Source organism: Falco naumanni, chromosome 3 (genome assembly GCF_017639655.2).
Source record: "Falco naumanni isolate bFalNau1 chromosome 3, bFalNau1.pat, whole genome shotgun sequence".
NCBI lineage: Eukaryota > Metazoa > Chordata > Aves > Falconiformes > Falconidae > Falco > Falco naumanni.
In genome coordinates, this window is record NC_054056.1 from 66947313 (window position 1) to 66963808 (window position 16496).

The 16496-nt window shown below is 46.1% G+C and overlaps 1 protein-coding gene across 1 annotated transcript in view; it reads right to left on the reverse strand.

The window, feature by feature from the left end:
- The window catches only part of KCTD1 (potassium channel tetramerization domain containing 1), a 69609-nt gene extending 53422 nt beyond the window's left edge, over positions 1-16187 (reverse strand). Inside the window, 2 exon segments of the mRNA XM_040587530.1 lie at positions 14310-15722; positions 15724-16187. Coding sequence (XP_040443464.1) covers positions 14310-15722; positions 15724-16158 — 1848 coding nt within the window. The 5' untranslated portion in view covers positions 16159-16187.
- Positions 16188-16496: the final 309 nt, after the last annotated feature.

Below are 16496 nucleotides of genomic sequence, written 5' to 3' on the forward strand. Positions count from 1 at the left end.
AGCAATAAGACCGTCAAAGAGGTTATTAAATACCCTGTTGAACCAAAGCAAGCTTGTCACACACTTCGGTATTACCAGTTGAGAGATTCCTGTTCAGTTGTGAGGCAAGAATTGTGGTTTAATAAATGCAGAGAACAAAACCAAGCATAAAAAAAATCATGTGCAGTGATTTTATTTTTGTTGTATATTTGACTGTAATTACTGTCTTAAGTACTTTAATTGCCTGGCATCTCCTCAAGTGCCTTGCCTGTGGGGAGGGGAGGCAGGGCAGCTTATAGTTTGTTATTAATGAATGAAGTACAAACAAGTTTACCTTGTCTGTAATCAACATTCCCATCAAAACAGTTTGAGAGGAAAATGCAAAAAGGTCCATTCATCCCACAGACCCAACGTGATTGTGTTAATAGCTGCTTTTTAATGATTAATGTCCTTCTGCCACATCACTTACACTTCAGAGGGGGACTTGGCACACATCTTTAAAACACCCACACGAGAAGCATCACCTACTTGTCCAATCCTATTCTCTTCAACAGACATCTGCTCTTGGCCACTGATGTAGGGATGGGGTACGGAGACAGACACCCCTCAGGTCTGGCCCCATATGACCTTTCTTGCATGAATTCTAGGTGAGAAACGGGGGTGTGCACTGAGGGGAAATCTGTAGCGAATCTGTAGGGTCATTTACAATTGCTCTGGAATGACATGCATCCAGCCCTTCTCAGCTGGAAATAATTTTTGCCTGGAGCAGAAACAGAGTGGAGGGAAACAAGAACGAGTGACAAAAAGAAGCTCATGCAGGATAAAATAAGATATACTCATCTGCTTCATTAAGAAATGATTAGACACAACATGCCATCAGTAAAAGTCAGTTCAGTTATATGAAGAAGACGGTAAAGCCAGGAGGATGGAGAAGCAAACTGCTATTTTTCACAATCACTGAAAGCCACGGAGAGTGCAAAACTGGCCATTAGTCTTGTTTTTCCACTTAAATTGATACAGGAGTCTGCTACTTTTAGATAACATCACATCCACAGCCCAGCAGACCATCCAGACAGCAAGTGTACCACTGGCAGAGCCAGCTTTCTCACGCGGCCATCAGCCTGTCCTGACAGTCAGGAGCTCACCTCTGGGGTGAGGGCAGCTCTTCCCCCGCCTCATCACTCAGACTGCCAACAGGAGTGACAATCAGTGTCAGCTCTGGTGGCCTGCACTGCCAGGATACTTGTCCACTAGGATCCAGACTGAGACTAATTCTTGCACAAGTCACCAAAAAAACCCAACCGAACAGCAAACGCTTTAAGAACAGCTAACCACTCTCCATTACTAAGATGAGGACTTTCTGCCCCAGTCTCAGGTTAGAATGCTGGTGCAACCAGACTAACACCTTTTACTAGCTTTTTCAGCCATGTAGCCCGTCTCCTCCTTATAGCCTTTAATCAGCTGGTACATCATCTCCAACACTGCCATCGCCTATCTCTTGCAGCACAACTTCTTACGCTACTGGCATTGTCCCGCTGGCATGCAGGCTGCACAGTGCTTGCTCCAGGGAGGCTTTATCTTGTGGTGGCCACTTCTCACATACATCCACACCCCTCCACCCCTCTAATAAAACAGAGGTTTAATTTTCAAGTCAAAACAAAGTCAGCAAAGTTGACAGTTTCTCCAAAACACAATACTACTGCTTTTACAACAGCGCTCAAAGTATCCCCCCTACCACTGCCAACAAGCAGATATTGTTCATCAGGTGAACACTTCTCCTTGAATAAGTTTCTTATAAAGTGCATAACCATGTATCTTGATGTAGCTGCATATATAAAGCTTGGAAGCAGATGCTGTAAATACTGATCTGAGGTCTCCTACTCATTAAGATGCAGAGGCAGAAACTTCATAGAAACAGACCTGAAAAGAGCCTGTATAGAAGTTTAGAATATATTTATGAAAAAGTGGGGTACAATATGATAGCAGCACGACTTCTTCTCAAGAATGGGTTGCTGAAAGTTAGCTTCCAGCCACCTACCACCAGAACCAATGAGAAATTCCTGACTTCTCAGAGATACGACCATGTATTTGTTTCCTTAGAGAAAAAGATGTGTTTTGATCAAACACGCCACTATGGCATTTAAGGTTGTCATATGTAACATGAACTGACCACACAATAGAAATACAGGCACTAGTGCACACAGAATAGACTAGCATACACAAGTCATTTCGGATGCAGACAGCTATTTATGGAAATACTACAACAAACTCAGGATTCCACTAGGAAACTGCGAGTCAGATAGACATGGGGAAAAAAAAAAAAGACTCTCCAACTGTCTCCTCTCCTCTAAACCCTGAAAACTTCCCACATGCCTCCCCATCACGCAGCGGAGCTGCTCTCTCTGTTTAGCATCCAGGTGGGACGAAGCTGTCTTTGAAAGCAGGAACCCACCGGGGTTCTGCTCAGAAATTTTATGAAGTAGCTTGAAAATTAATGGAGTAGATGACTAGTTTATACAGCGCTTTGATCAAAAACATGTTTTCCCAACTTCCTCACTGAGTTTTAATAAGATGTGAATGAGAAACTGATCCGGACACTTTAGTTTACAAGGAGTATTTCAAGTAGCTTGAGGAAACCAGTTTATTGTCCATTAGGCATAAAAATAAACACAATGCTTAGAGGCTGTTTTACCACAGCGCTGAAATGGTTTTCTTTTGGGATACATACCCAAGAACCAATGCTTACTCTGATACAAAACTCTACAGGAAACCACTGGTTTAAATGTCACATTTTTTAAGGTTAAGGAAAAAAATCTTTAGATTTTAGTTTCCATATGAGGCAATAATACAACGTACTTAAATTAAGTCATACTAATTTTCTTTTAACTAACTTTAAAGTTGAAGAAAACCAAGACTCCCTGCCCGCCCCCACCGCTTCAGTGTTCTTTTACATTTTCCTCTAGCATTTCTACTCTAAAGAAAAAAAAAAAAAAAACCCACAATTATTCTTTGCCATCCCTCTGGGTCTGTCTGTTCCTTGATCAAATCTTTCTTCAGTGTACCTACTACATTTGTTATTTAGCATTAGAAGAGAAGGAATTTTTTTAATCCTAATTTCTTCTTCCAATTTTAGCCCCTCTCCAAACAGAAGCATTATTTCCCAGCCCTTGAATCCATTGAACTAATCTGGCAGAAGCGCATTTGTATACAGAAATTCATCTAGTTTCCAAACTGATGTGCTGTAGCAAGATAGCTGGTAAAGTTTGCTCACCCTGCTTTCCCTCCCCTTCTTTTCCATTTCAACTTATTTCCACTTCTTTTCCGTCTCACAAAATTCATATGTTCTGCCTTCAAAACCCTGCTACTACAGTTATTTAACCCCTGCTTTCTGACCTCTGGATAGGTTCATAAGCCCATCTCTGCTCTCCTCTCCTCCCCTCCTAAAAATCTACTCCCTTCAGACAAAGGAGGCAACAGCTATTTCAGACCACTGTCATTAATGTTAAAGAGAACAAAGGGTTTTCAGACTGGGGCTTGTGTTGAAGCTTTTAGGTTTCAAAAGAACTGGGGGGGAACGGATGAGGAATTTCAGTTTTGCCTTGCAGTATTCAGTCTTCTTGTTTGGAGAAAAGCCCGAGAAGACCCAAGAAGCCCAGAGGCACAGGCTGCCAGCAGCAGTGCCCAGCGTTCCTGCGGCAGGGCTGCACGGTCACGGTTCCAGCGGCACCGTTCCTTTGTGCTGAAGCCCGAACCGACCTCTCGCAAGAAGGACAGGGCCACGCAGGACTCTGCCACCCCACGCGCAGTGCGAGGGGACGCTGCTGTGAAGGTAAGGGTAGCTGCGTAGTTGTTGCAGCTGTCACTGGAAATCTTCACAGAAGAATGCCAGAAAAACGCCACACCAGAGCATTTTACAGCAAGTAAAACCGGTAAGATCATAACCCTGCGGCAGAACAAGTGTCCAGTGGAATCCATCCAGCATTTTACAGAAACAGAAATGCCTTAATAAGAATATTCAGCTAAGTTACTAAGCACAGAAGGAGGTAAGTGTGTTTTGCCATTTTAGCAAAAATTCAGACATGGGCTTGCAAAATCTAAAAAAAAAAATATAAATTATCAGCTATTATATCTTTTCCTAGAAAGATATGGATTTGACTTGATGCTTTGATACCTCTCAACAATTAAAACACCACACAAACTTCTGAAAGTGTCTGCTGTACACTTTACATGAGCAACAGTTGCTACCACATCATTATCCTGTTCTACAAACGTAGCCTATTATTATATTCATGATCTTGAAGATATCTATTAGCCGTTCAGAAATGAATATACCGCGTGAGGAAAACAGACTGGTTAAAATTCCACTTTAGCACAGACAGGAGGCTTCTTTTCCTACTGAATTATCACAGTAAACTTTAAAAAAACAAAGACGTGTTGAGTTCTCCTCTGTACCATGGGGATACGTAGTAGTGTACATACACACATTTACATAGTAGTGTAGTGCTATGTCCATACACCAGTACAATGCATCAGCATATCAATTATTGTACTTAGTATTGAGTCATTCATTGTACATTTTAAACTCAAAATCCATTTTGACACATTTGTACTTGCTAGTTACAATGAACCTGGTTTTCCTTAGCTTTTATTTTTGTTTACTTCCTCACTTTTGATGCTTTTCAATACATAAAACTGAAGGGAACAGCTTGTATCTAAAAGTACTTTCAGTGGAAACATTTGCATTCAGGTCTTCTGAATGCCCTATCAGAAAGACTCATAATGTTTGGGTTTGTTTTTTTTTTTTTTTCAAACCAGCTGACAAATGCAGGTGCATTTCAAAAATAACACATTAACATTCTCCCCAAAAAGGTAACTTGCAAAGATAAAACCAGAAATAAGGCTGCTTTGCAAGTGTGTCAAAAACCCTAAAAGGAAGGCAAAACTACAAAGTTCTGAAAGGAATTAAAGATGTTTCTGCTTTTTAAAAATCAAACTGTAACTGTGTTACACATACTGCTTTGGATTGGCAGCAGCTTCAGAAAGCCGATTTTGCAGCAGATTTTTTTTTTGCGTCTGACACTGAAACCACATTTGTCCCACTCTGCCCATTTTATTTTCAAACAGTACTCGGGCAAAAGAGTCGGAGTGAAAGGCTGGCGGATTTGCATTGCCATCCCTGCTAAAGAATGTAACTTTCTAAAGTGTTTGTGCTGGAAAGAAATCATATTCCTACAAACATCAGCCAGTTCTAGAGAACTTAGTTCTCCTCACGTGGTTTCATGGACCACAGAGCTTCGCATTATCCCTTTTGCCTCCAAGAAGTTATTTTTCCACTCCCAAGTTTGCCAGTCACAGATTAGTGTGCATTTTCAGAGGGAGAGGGGCTTCAATTTTTTTTCAGATAAACTGTATTTTCAAAGAGAGAAACTCAGCAAGATTCAGCACTACCAAATTAAGAGACCAGAAAAAGTGTAAAATATACTAAAAGGCTAAACGGTTCTTTCTGAACAGGTTATTTGCCAAAATCCACATGCTTAGAGCATCTTATATTTTCCCCCTCTTTAAAAAGCATTTTGAAGAATTGAACAGAATTGTGAACCTGCTCTTGCAACAGTCCAGGGACAGCTTCCAGAAACTAGTGCTATGAGGACAAGAAAAAGACAACATGTTTTCTAAACCCAAGATGGAAACTAGTACTGATAAACTTGATGAAAGCGTACACAAGGCATCATCTCCCGATCACCACAAATGTGGTCTGCTATAATTTTCTAGCTAACTCCTGTAATAAACAACTGCAGCTGCTATCGCTGTCGTATCTGAGAAAAGGAGGAAGAGCACACAAGCATCCTTTACGTGAGCACTGCTCATCACAAAATTGCTAGAAACACTGGGAAACAGTCAGAAAGGCAACCAATTCAAGCAGTTTCCCCTCTTTATCTGACATTCACACTGTTCATACTACACCTGTAGGTTTGCCTGTTACATCTGTGTTCCCATTTACACTTTCCAATTTGTCAATCCAACTCTCACAGTTAGGTCCTCCTAATCTGGCATCAAAACTATACGGGTTTAATTACAGCACTTCAGATGACTCACATACTTCTGAGGAGGGTGACTTCAACAGAAGGAATTTATCAGGCACGTCACAGGTAACAGCCAGCCCTTGCAAGAAGGAAGGAAGGAAGCAAGCTATGTTAGCCTACTTCACCTTCCTCGCTCCCCCTCTTCCTCACACTTCAGGCACAAGGAGGAAACAGTCTCAACCCACCCCAAGCAGAGCTGAGATGAGAAGGGCAACACGACCGGATTTCCCCTCTTTCGTGCTAAACCCACATACCCCATGTTCCCACCCCCACGTTGGCCAGACACACCACAGGCTTCCGCTGCTGCTTCTCCAGGGGAGACTTAAGCCAGAGGATGCTCGGTAATTAACCGCTGATGACTTCCTACTGCACCTGAGAGCTTCGGTGCTGTTCCTTTGGGTGCACTGCGGATACCTCACCCACGCAACCAGCTCAGACTGGCAAAGCGAGCACAGGCTTCGCAACCAGGAACCCTGGATCAGAGTGAGAGCTCAGGATGACTACACTGGACCTTAATAACTCATAGTCAAAGCATCAGACACAGTATGCTGTCCTCACTTCAGATCAACCTCTCCCTGCCACTTCTGAAGCCTCTAGAAACACAGAGAGAAAAACCAACAATGGTGAAAAAATCAGCTACATATACTGCTACGGTGAGTAAAAGCTCAGGATTCAGCTGAAAGGTGTTGAGAAATTGCTCTTGAAATTTCCCCAGCAATCCTTAATTTTAAACATAAACACACATATGGAAAAAAAAAAAAAAAGAGCTTAAAATACAGTGTTTTAGGGAAGTCATTCATTTATGCATCACATTTCTGACAGACATGCGAAAGTACTAACAGCGTACACAGGTGATGATTTGCAGGGAAGCCAAGAACTGTGGCACCTTCACTGGAGCTACAAAGTATGAGTCCCAGCTACACAGCATCCTCTTCCTTTCAGTCTCCATACCAAAACCAAACTAAAACAAATGACAGCATCATCAGACCCAGTTCCTGGGCACTTTAAGAAGAGGGTGAAATGAAGCACTGTGCTAGAGAGAAGCCAGCTCAGAAATCACCCCGGCACCTCCACAAGATCTTTGGGACAAGAAAATAGAAGGAAAGCCAAAATTCATCCTCACCCCTCACCTCCTATGAGATTTCTGCCCTCCTTTTGCAAGGACAAGTCCTCCAGCCTGTGTTACCTGAACAGCACCTACCAAACATTCTACCTACCCCCATGAGCTACCCCCACTACCAAAAAACCTACTCTCAAACCTCCTCTCCTACCCTCACCCTGGGGAAGCTTCACCACAGGATTTATAGTCCATTCCTCCCTGTAGATCCCATCAGCCTTGTCTTCCTGGACTCCTGTTGTTCCCCAATGGAAAACCAGGAGAGTATTACAGGAGAAAAATCAGTTTCACACTGCTGGTGTCACTGAAGAGAAGCAAATACCCCTTGCCAAAAGCTACATGATAACACATCATCCAGTACCACAAACACCGCAAATGACATCAGCACAGTGCACCACTCCGGCTACCACACAAAGCAAGTCAGAAGTCCCGAGGAGGTGCTAGCTCAGGTATCCATGCACAGGACTGTTATACGGAGCAGATGTGCCCTAAGTACACAGTGAAAAAAATGTTTTCATACATTGGTAAAGCGAATAGGGCTTAAAATTTTCACTAAATTTCAATTCAATTAAAATGATCTGTCCTAAAGTGTAGAGATGCATAGGTAAGCATAGCAATTAAAATGTATATACTGCATCTGTGCACCACAACTTTGATTATTTCCCAAACTAAAAATGGCATTAAGAACACATCAAAGGCACTCATTCTCATTAGGGATTAAGTCTTTAGCAAGTTTGAAGGTTTTCAGATCAACTAAATAAAACTGGCTGAGTGCAAAAGCATGTGAATTTCTAAAAGCCCAGAAGAGCCATTTTTCCTTGTGGATAATCCCCAAAAAACAACCACAACAGAATTCAATCCCATGTCTTCCAATGTTACTTTTAGATCAAGGTATTATGAGACGTTTCAACCCCTTCCTCACTCCCCCCTAAAAATGCCTGGAAGAAACTTAGAAAGCATTCCCTGGAAACATGATTATATATTTTTACTATCACAACACTAATAAATCTCTTTTACATCAGATAAAATGCAGTTACCAACACTTGTCCCTTGGATAAAAAATTATCTTGCACATACATATTTGGCTACATGCCCTTAATGATTTCCTTCTGAAAAGAAGGGTGCATTTATTGCTTCAGAAACAGAAAAGCAAAATAAGAAAGAGAGGACACGGGGAAAAAGATGAACAGGAGGGCTTCGAAAGTGACTGAAAATCTACAACATCACTAATTAGGTTCCAGCTTCTAACACAATAGTGGGTGTACCATGGTATGTTATCAAGTTTATAGCCAAGGGCACAAGACAATACAACCCCACATTCAATTTAATTACAGCCTATGGCTTCTGCAGTAGTGGTGTGTTTCAAAGGGTTTAAGCACTCATTTATTTCTACACCATACATGAAATAAGGCAGCTCACTGTCATACAGACTCACCAATTAGACTGAACAGTTTCTGATCTCTTGCTCTCTAGAAGGAGAGCAGTGGGCAATGGGAAATCTTTTACAGGATAATCACAGAAGACTTTCTGTTAAAAAAAAAAAAAAGCAGCTCTCTGCTGCCTTTACATTTGTGCATTTTATCTTTGATGTGCACAGAGGAATAGTACCAACATAGTCATTTCAGATTCAATAGAATTTTCTAAAGTGTCAAAATACAGCAGTGCTTCAATGATGCTGTTTTTTCCTCCCAATTGTACTAAAAAGGTCATCTTCATTTGAGTTATACAAAATGGATCACCTCTTGCATTCTTACCATCACCGAAGGCTGGACCAAGCAAATTTTCAGACTAGCTCACATGATGCAACCAAATGAAAGGAGTTTAATTTCTAGAAAGTAAAAATATATTGACAATGAAAGTAATAGTGGAAGAAATCACCATCTGAAATAGTTACAAAATTTGATACCTCCAATATATCGTGCCAATGCAACTAAGAGGACCTGCAAAGACAGTATTGGACTTTAAACTTCATAACCACAATTCTAAACGTGTGTATCGAAACACCATTCTCACATCTGTAAAACACTCTCCTGAGTCACACTAAATCAATTTCCTCCCCAACAGCTGATCCAAAATGGACAAACTTCAGTCTAGGACAGAACAAGCAGTTCCCTTCATTCCTTCCAGTGCATACACTGCTCCCAAGGCTGTATACGAGATCACTAAGCTCAATCTCTGTTCTGCTTTTCTTGTACTCATCTTGGGAAACATTCACATGCCTACCAAACCTCATGTTAGTTATAAGGAACATAGCCTGGGATATCCTACTGTCTTCAAAAAAACACCCATCTCTGTTCAATGATCTTTAGAAGCACTTAGTTACAAACAACACTGACTTTTACAGAAGAGAGCAATAGCCAGGATTCATGTGTTTCGCTATGGAGATTGATAAGAAAGCTGTCTCTGGGGACCATATTTGACACCCCTGCTAACCTATCCCCTGCCTCCCGATGATTTCAAAGCAATTCTGATGACTGTCAGGTATAATAGGTCCCTTCTTCAGCTAATCACTTCACACATCTCTAACTTAGCAGAAGACTAAAACCTTTCCCACTAAAAAAAACCCACAAACAACCACCAAGAAACAAACAGTAGCCCCTAAGGTAGGTACAGTTTCTTTAACTGTAGGTTAAAAGTTCTTTTAACCTTCACATTTTAAGATTTCAGCCTCAGTGATTCTTTTAAATAAGACACTAAGTAAATCCTGGATTTTCTCACAGCCTGGGATAATCCATTAATCAAAGAGGATGGCACTAACTAGGCAGTAGGGCAGCCAGTACTAACCTCTGAAACTAGATCAACAGAAGTACTGTCACAAGAACTAACAAGGCACTTAGCAGTCATCAGTCTTAATAGCTACTGTACTTTAAGCCTTTAAGATAAGGATATTGCCCCATCTATTATCTGTATCGAAATAAAGCCTAGCATCCTAAAGCTGCCATCCTAAGCATCCTTCCCTGAAGCTGTCTGATGAGTTCTCCTACTCTGTATACTTGGAAAAAGTCTAGCGATGACTCTGGTCAGAGTACTACAAATATTTGTACAGAACAGAAGCCCTTTTTGTGGCCATTTTATGGAAGTGCAGGATGTCCCCAGATCAAGGATCAAGTAGAAAGATTCTTATCCACCTCCAAAAACAAAGAGTAAAAAGAGCTAGAGTAACTTAATAGTTACTTTGATTTGTTCTCAGTTGTGCCTGCTGTCTACTTGTATTTGTCATGTGCTACTGTTTTGCCTCCTTTTGCAAAACCTGCAGCCAGAAGTAGATTTCTGGTTCTGGTCAAAGCAAGCCCTTCAAAGAGAGCAGAAGGCAATGAAGAGACATGTGCCAGATAAAAAGAAAACAGAAAGGGCAGCTCTGACTTTAAAGCACGAGTGAAAAAATGTTTAAGGATTCCCTGGAACAGCTAAGACAAATGCACGTGGCTCATGTTTTAATGATGGAGTGTTTGGTAGATAACAGCTGATGAAACTCTTTACAAGCAGCCCAGAAAACCTGACTGAGTTAGAGAACCAATGTAACAGAAGCATTTTCACATGACATGCCAACTCTCCTCACTCATGGCATTTGCCAGTATTTTCCTACACCTATTCTTGGTTATTACTACTGTAGGAAGTTCAGCATGTACCACATCTATAAATCTCAACAGCCACCATCACATTGTAGCATCAAAAGCTTAAACTTTAGCTATTGTTCATCTTTCAGTAACGTGAGAGACAAACAACAGCCAAATTACATCCCTCTGTCATCAGCTTGAACTGAAGTACTGCTGTCAGTGGCAGGAAAACTGCTACAGTTCAGAGCAAATAAGGACTGAAAAGAAAGTTGTGCCATGGTGGCACAGTGCTGTATGCTCTAAAATACACGCTATAAATCAGGGGTCCTCAAACTATGGCCCGCGGGCTGGATACGGCCCCCCAGGGTCCTCAATCCGGCCCCCGGTATTTACAGAACCCCCCCCCGGGGGTTGGGGGCGAAACCAAGCAGCCGCAGATGACTGCCTGCCACTGCATCCGCGCGCCGGCCCCCTGGTTAAAAAGTGTGAGGACCCCTGCTATAAATGTTGGTCTCAAGGTTGCAACCTAAAACAACAGCTGGATCAAGACGGTATGTTAAATGTACCTTTCCTTAGCTCTGGAGGAGGCTCCTACAAACCCAGCGTTGAAAAGACATCTTGCTAAAACAAAAGGCGGCAGCAACCACGACAGACAAGCATAAAACTAATATCCTTGCTCAGACTCTTTACACCTAAAGTTTGTAGCCACTGCAAATCGAAGACATCCTATTTGGTGCCTTCATTTAACCTTTTCCATACCTTGCTTAATGCTATCAATGCTATAAAAACGGGGGGGGGGGGGGGGGGGGGGGGGGGAGGCAGGGGGGCATGCATGCACGTAGTATAGAGATGCTAAGAAAACCACTCATCACACTACCATTTTTTCACCAAGTTCATGAGGTCAGCAAAATCCTTCCCTGGAAGAATAATTACAAAGACAACCAATAAATGACAAACTTAGGACTTTCATGTCTTCCAGGAATCAGTAATATTTGTCAACAGCGGAATTTAGTGTCACATTACTTGATGAGATGCATTCAGTAAAATGGCCTGGAAAGTCTTTGTTTATAATTAAGCAATAACGATTGAAGGCCAGGGCATTTCCTGGGGATTAATGACTGGCTGGGAGAGTCGATGGCTTCAGGCAATGCCTTGGGCCATTAACCCCAGCCAGTCATTAATTTCCCCAGGAAATGCCCTGAACCTCGATTAGTGTAACTATTATAAAATGTAGCTAAGGAGAGAAAGTTTAGCATTAACATTCTCCCAAGGAAATCTGTTCCACAGCCTGTATTTTTTTCGTTTTGTCACATCCCAGAAAAAGTGTGTAAGTTAAAACTGATGACAAGAATCGGCAATTAAAAAGACAAAAAAAATAGAGAATTTTCCTTCTCCTAAAGACTTAAATTAATGAGTTTTGAAGAAAAGGCAAGATTCAACTACAAAAGTGGCTGGGCAGCTTGTTTTGCTCATTAAACTGTGAACGGCAATGAACATTTCCGTGTAATTGCTGCAAAAACCTCACACTGTCTAGTATCCTTGCTGATTGCTCATTTTCTTGATACACTTAAGAAAACAGCGCATGCCTGTGTACTCTGTAATCTATTTTAGATATTTCTCCTTTTCTCCCCATAGTCTGCCACTAATGAGAATTACAGCTCCGAACGCTTCACATAGGAAGCACAGCTCTGCAACAAACAGTACAGCAGCTGGATTTCTCGTCGCCTAAGCTTTATGCAAGTGTGAAGAGATTTGTGGGCTGGGGTAGAGATCAAGGTCTCCAGCCTGGTGACTGAAGGTACCAAGACACCTCATTTAACAGGTTAAAGGCACGCATACGCCGTTACCGCTAACTGGATCAGAACTGCTCTTCCCCTTCCCATATTCGTGTGCACTGCTGCCCTAAAAGTGCTAAACTATGCCTGAAGTTTCAAAATTACTTTCAAGGTCATTAAAAGTGAGGCAAAGAGGAGTCTAGGGTTAAATACAGCGAAGAGCGCTAGCTTATACCTGAAATAATGAGCTAGAACAAAAACATTATCTGCACATAATCAAGCCTCTAAGCCATTCAGAGACACCAGATACGCACAGCAAGAGATCAAACTACAGTACTGCACTGAAGTGGTCCAAAAAAAAAAAGCCCCTGCTAGAAAGGAGAGGTCACAGGTATTCTAAAGAACATAGAGGTTTATGCAGGCATTCACTGGAAGCCTCACTCTCCCTCCCCCCAATCAGCCTTCAGGCGGGTTGATTAGCTGGCAAACTCTTTGAAAGGGTCAGTCTGTCCAGAACTGGTATTTCCACTTGGGAAACAGCTCAGGCATGTCATATACCTGTGCCCGCCCAGCGCTGCGCTCTGGGGCTGACGGCCGCGATCCCTGTTATTACTTGACACAAGAATGTCAGGAGAGTTTTGTAACCGTGCAGGGCAGCCAGCAGTGAAGTTCTTGCCTGAAACGTGGTATTTTATGGGGCGCAACGCAACTGCGTACGCTTCACAGACCGAGTTAGAACGACATCCAAACTTCAAGCCAATTGCAGAGGTGCAGCGAGTCTTTAATTGAAGTGATTAAGCTCCGGCGCTCAGACACCCCAAAATGAAGGTCCTGTCGGAGGGGAGGGGGAGCAGGCACCAGCACTGTGCCGGCGCACAGCAGAAGGGGTCCCCAAGGCACGCATCAAGGCACAGCTCAACCGCGTTTTTGACAAGACTGCTTTACCTCAACGCAACACATCTAATGAACTTGGGCTCGTTCCACAGTTCAGCTGCACCTAAACCCGTTTAATTGTGCTCCTACTGTATATTTCGCCACTATGGTAACTAACGCAACTAAAGCCAATTTGCCTTATTAAAAAAAAAAAAAAAAAAAGAAAAAAAGAAAAAAGAAAAAAAGAAAAAAGAAGAGGATCACTGCCAGGAAACAGAGCAATTTTAAATAAACAAATACAAGATGAATGCAATTGCCATATTAACCCTCTTGTTAACTTCTGAAGTTTAAAATTACACCCTCATTACTAGTGTGTAATTGAGTATTCTCCCGGCTGTTTCCTGCATTTGAGGTTATTCAAATAGTTCATTAGCACATCAAGAACACCACACACACTAATGATACCTGATGCCCTTATCTACGATTTTGGCCCGTAACTCACATCGCCCGCAAAAAGATAAAGAAAAAAAGGGGGAAAGAAAGAAAAAGGAGGGAAAGAGAGAGCCTGCAGGGCAGCCATCAGTGCCGCCGCCGAGGGGACGCATGGCAGCACCCAGGCACCTCTCGCATCTGACCCACAGGCACGCACGCAAGCCAGTGGCCACCAGACCGGTGGCGGGGGTGGGGGGGGCGAGGAAACTGGGGGGCGAGGAAGTTGGATAACTCGCAGCAGGGCTCGTTGGGTGCCTGAACAGTGAGTCACCCCAGGAGGCACCCCGGGGCTGGCAGTGTGTATCGGTGGCCAGCCTTGGGAGCGGTGGGGAAGAAAGGAGGGGTGCAGTGGGGGCTATGTGGGACAGGGTGCAGGGGTGCCACCTGTTTGGGTTTTTTTTTCTCCTTCTTTCTTTTTTCTTTTTCCAGTTACCTGTGTGGGGGAAACAATAGCAGGTGAAACTACTGTGGGTGAGGTGGTGCTTCTGTGCCCATTGGCTTCGGGGAGGAGGTGAGGCAGGGGGTCGTGTTTCACTGAGACCACCACCACGGCAGGCGCGGCAGCGTCCAGGGGCTCAGCGGGGCGGCGGCAGAATCTTTTGGGGGAGGCGGAGGGTCCGCATGCGTCACCACCGGCTGCGGCCCCCGCCGGGAACACTGCCTCGTAGAGTGCCCGCTTGGCCGGGGCCACCGCGGCCACTTCTGCCTTCACTGGCGCAGCGTCACCGTCTTTGGGCAGCACATAGGGGTTGGTGGCGGGTGGCCGGGCCCGTGGTCCACCATTCAGGGCAGCAGGGGTGTAGCAGCCCCCGCCGGTGGGGTGGTGGAGGAGGTGGTGGTGGTGGTGGTGGTGAGGGGGGTGGTGGTGTGGTGGCTGTGGTCCCTCCAGCTTGGTGCCGATGCCAGCGATGCTGTTGAGGGTAGCGATGGAGACAGCGCCGATGCAGTGGTTGGTGTAGGTCTTGGAGAGCTTGGCTGCCTTAGAGAGCATCTGCATGCGGGTGCCCAGGAGGTTCTTGCCGATGGCCTTGTTCTCGTACCAGGTGATATCGCCCTCACTGCAGTGGTCCCGTGGGCGCTGGAAGAAGGCCTTGCAGAGGGGGTTGCGCTTGGAGAGGTACTTGACAAAGCTGGCATAAGGGCAGAACTCAGTCCCAGTCTCATACATGCGGGGCAGGTTCTCCTCGTCGCTGCTTTCCGCCCGCTTCTTGCTCCAGGAGGACGAGCGCGACTTGTGGTAGGGCCCCAGCGCCTTGAAGTAGACAAACTTGCGCCCATCCTCATCCACGGCCAGCCCGAAGGAGTCCTCCTCCAGCTCCCGCTGGTTCTCCCGGCCCCGGGTGCAAAAGTACATGCAGGTCTCGAACCAGACCTTGTTGAGGAGCCCGAAGGGGCTCTGGGTGCTGAAGACGCTGCAGGTGTAGAGCTTGCGGAGGTCGGCGCGGGTGATGGCCTGCTTCTGCACCACCGGCCCGGCGCCCTGCTCCTCCAGCTTGCGGATGACGGCGGCCAGGGTGAGGTTGGCGGCGCGGAGCTCGGGGTCCTTGGTGAGGTCGAGGGTGCGGCAGTAGGGCGGCTCGTTGAGGTAGCGGTTGAGGGAGCTGCGGATGCTGATGAGGGAGGACTTGGAGTAGAGCTGCCCGCTCTTGGAGCGCGCCTCGGCGTAGAAGGAGCGCAGGACCCGGCAGAGCGCCCCCTTGTCCATCGTCTCGAAGTCGGGGCTCTGCGCCTTCTCGCTCAGGTACTCGCGGAAGATGCGCACGGCGTAGCGGGTGGCCAGCCGCGTGTTCTCGCTCAGCCGCGCCCGCTCCGGCCGCTGCAGCAGCAGGGCCGCCTCCAGCTCCGCGTCCTCCACCGTCCCCCCCGGGGCCGCCGCCGCCGCCGCCCCCCGGGGCAGCCGCCGCAGCGCCCCCCGGGGCCGCCCCGACGCCGACGCCGCTGCCGCCCGGCGTACGGCCCGGGGCGGGCGGCAGCGGCTCCGTCTCCTCCTCGCCGTCCCACTCCAGACCCATGTCCTCTTCCTCCTCCTCCTCCTCGTCCAGCAGCAGCCCCCCATCGGCTCCGTCCTCCTCCTCCTCCTCCTCCTCGTACCCCGTTATCTGCACCTCCTGGATCTCATCCTCCTCCTCGCCCTCCTCCTCCTCGCCGGCGCTGCAGTAGCGGTGCGGGCGGGGGGCGACGCCGCGGCCGGGCGGCCGGTCCCCCGCATTGTTCCCACCGCCGCCTCCGCCTCCCCCGCCGCCGCTCCACTCTCCGCCGCCGCTGCCAGGCATTCTCGCCATATTGCCGTCTCCCTGCCAGTCCTCGGGCAGGGCGCATGCGCTATATTGGACCGCAGCGCTGGAGCGCTTTTGTGTTTTAATGACCTTCAGCTACCGGGAGGCAAAGCCGGGCTCTTAAAGGGGCCGCGCTCCCAGTGGCGGCGGCGGGGAAGGGGCGGGAGGGGTTGGGATGGATGGGGAGGAGGCTGCGCCGCGCCAAGGGGGAACCGCGGGGAAGGGAGCGGTACTTACCGCGCCCGCCGTTCACCTCGGGTCCGTCCCGTCGAGCAAATGAGATGGGCGCCGGGGGTGGGGGGGACCCGCCGGGCCGGGGCGGACGCCCCGGCCCGGCGGGTCCC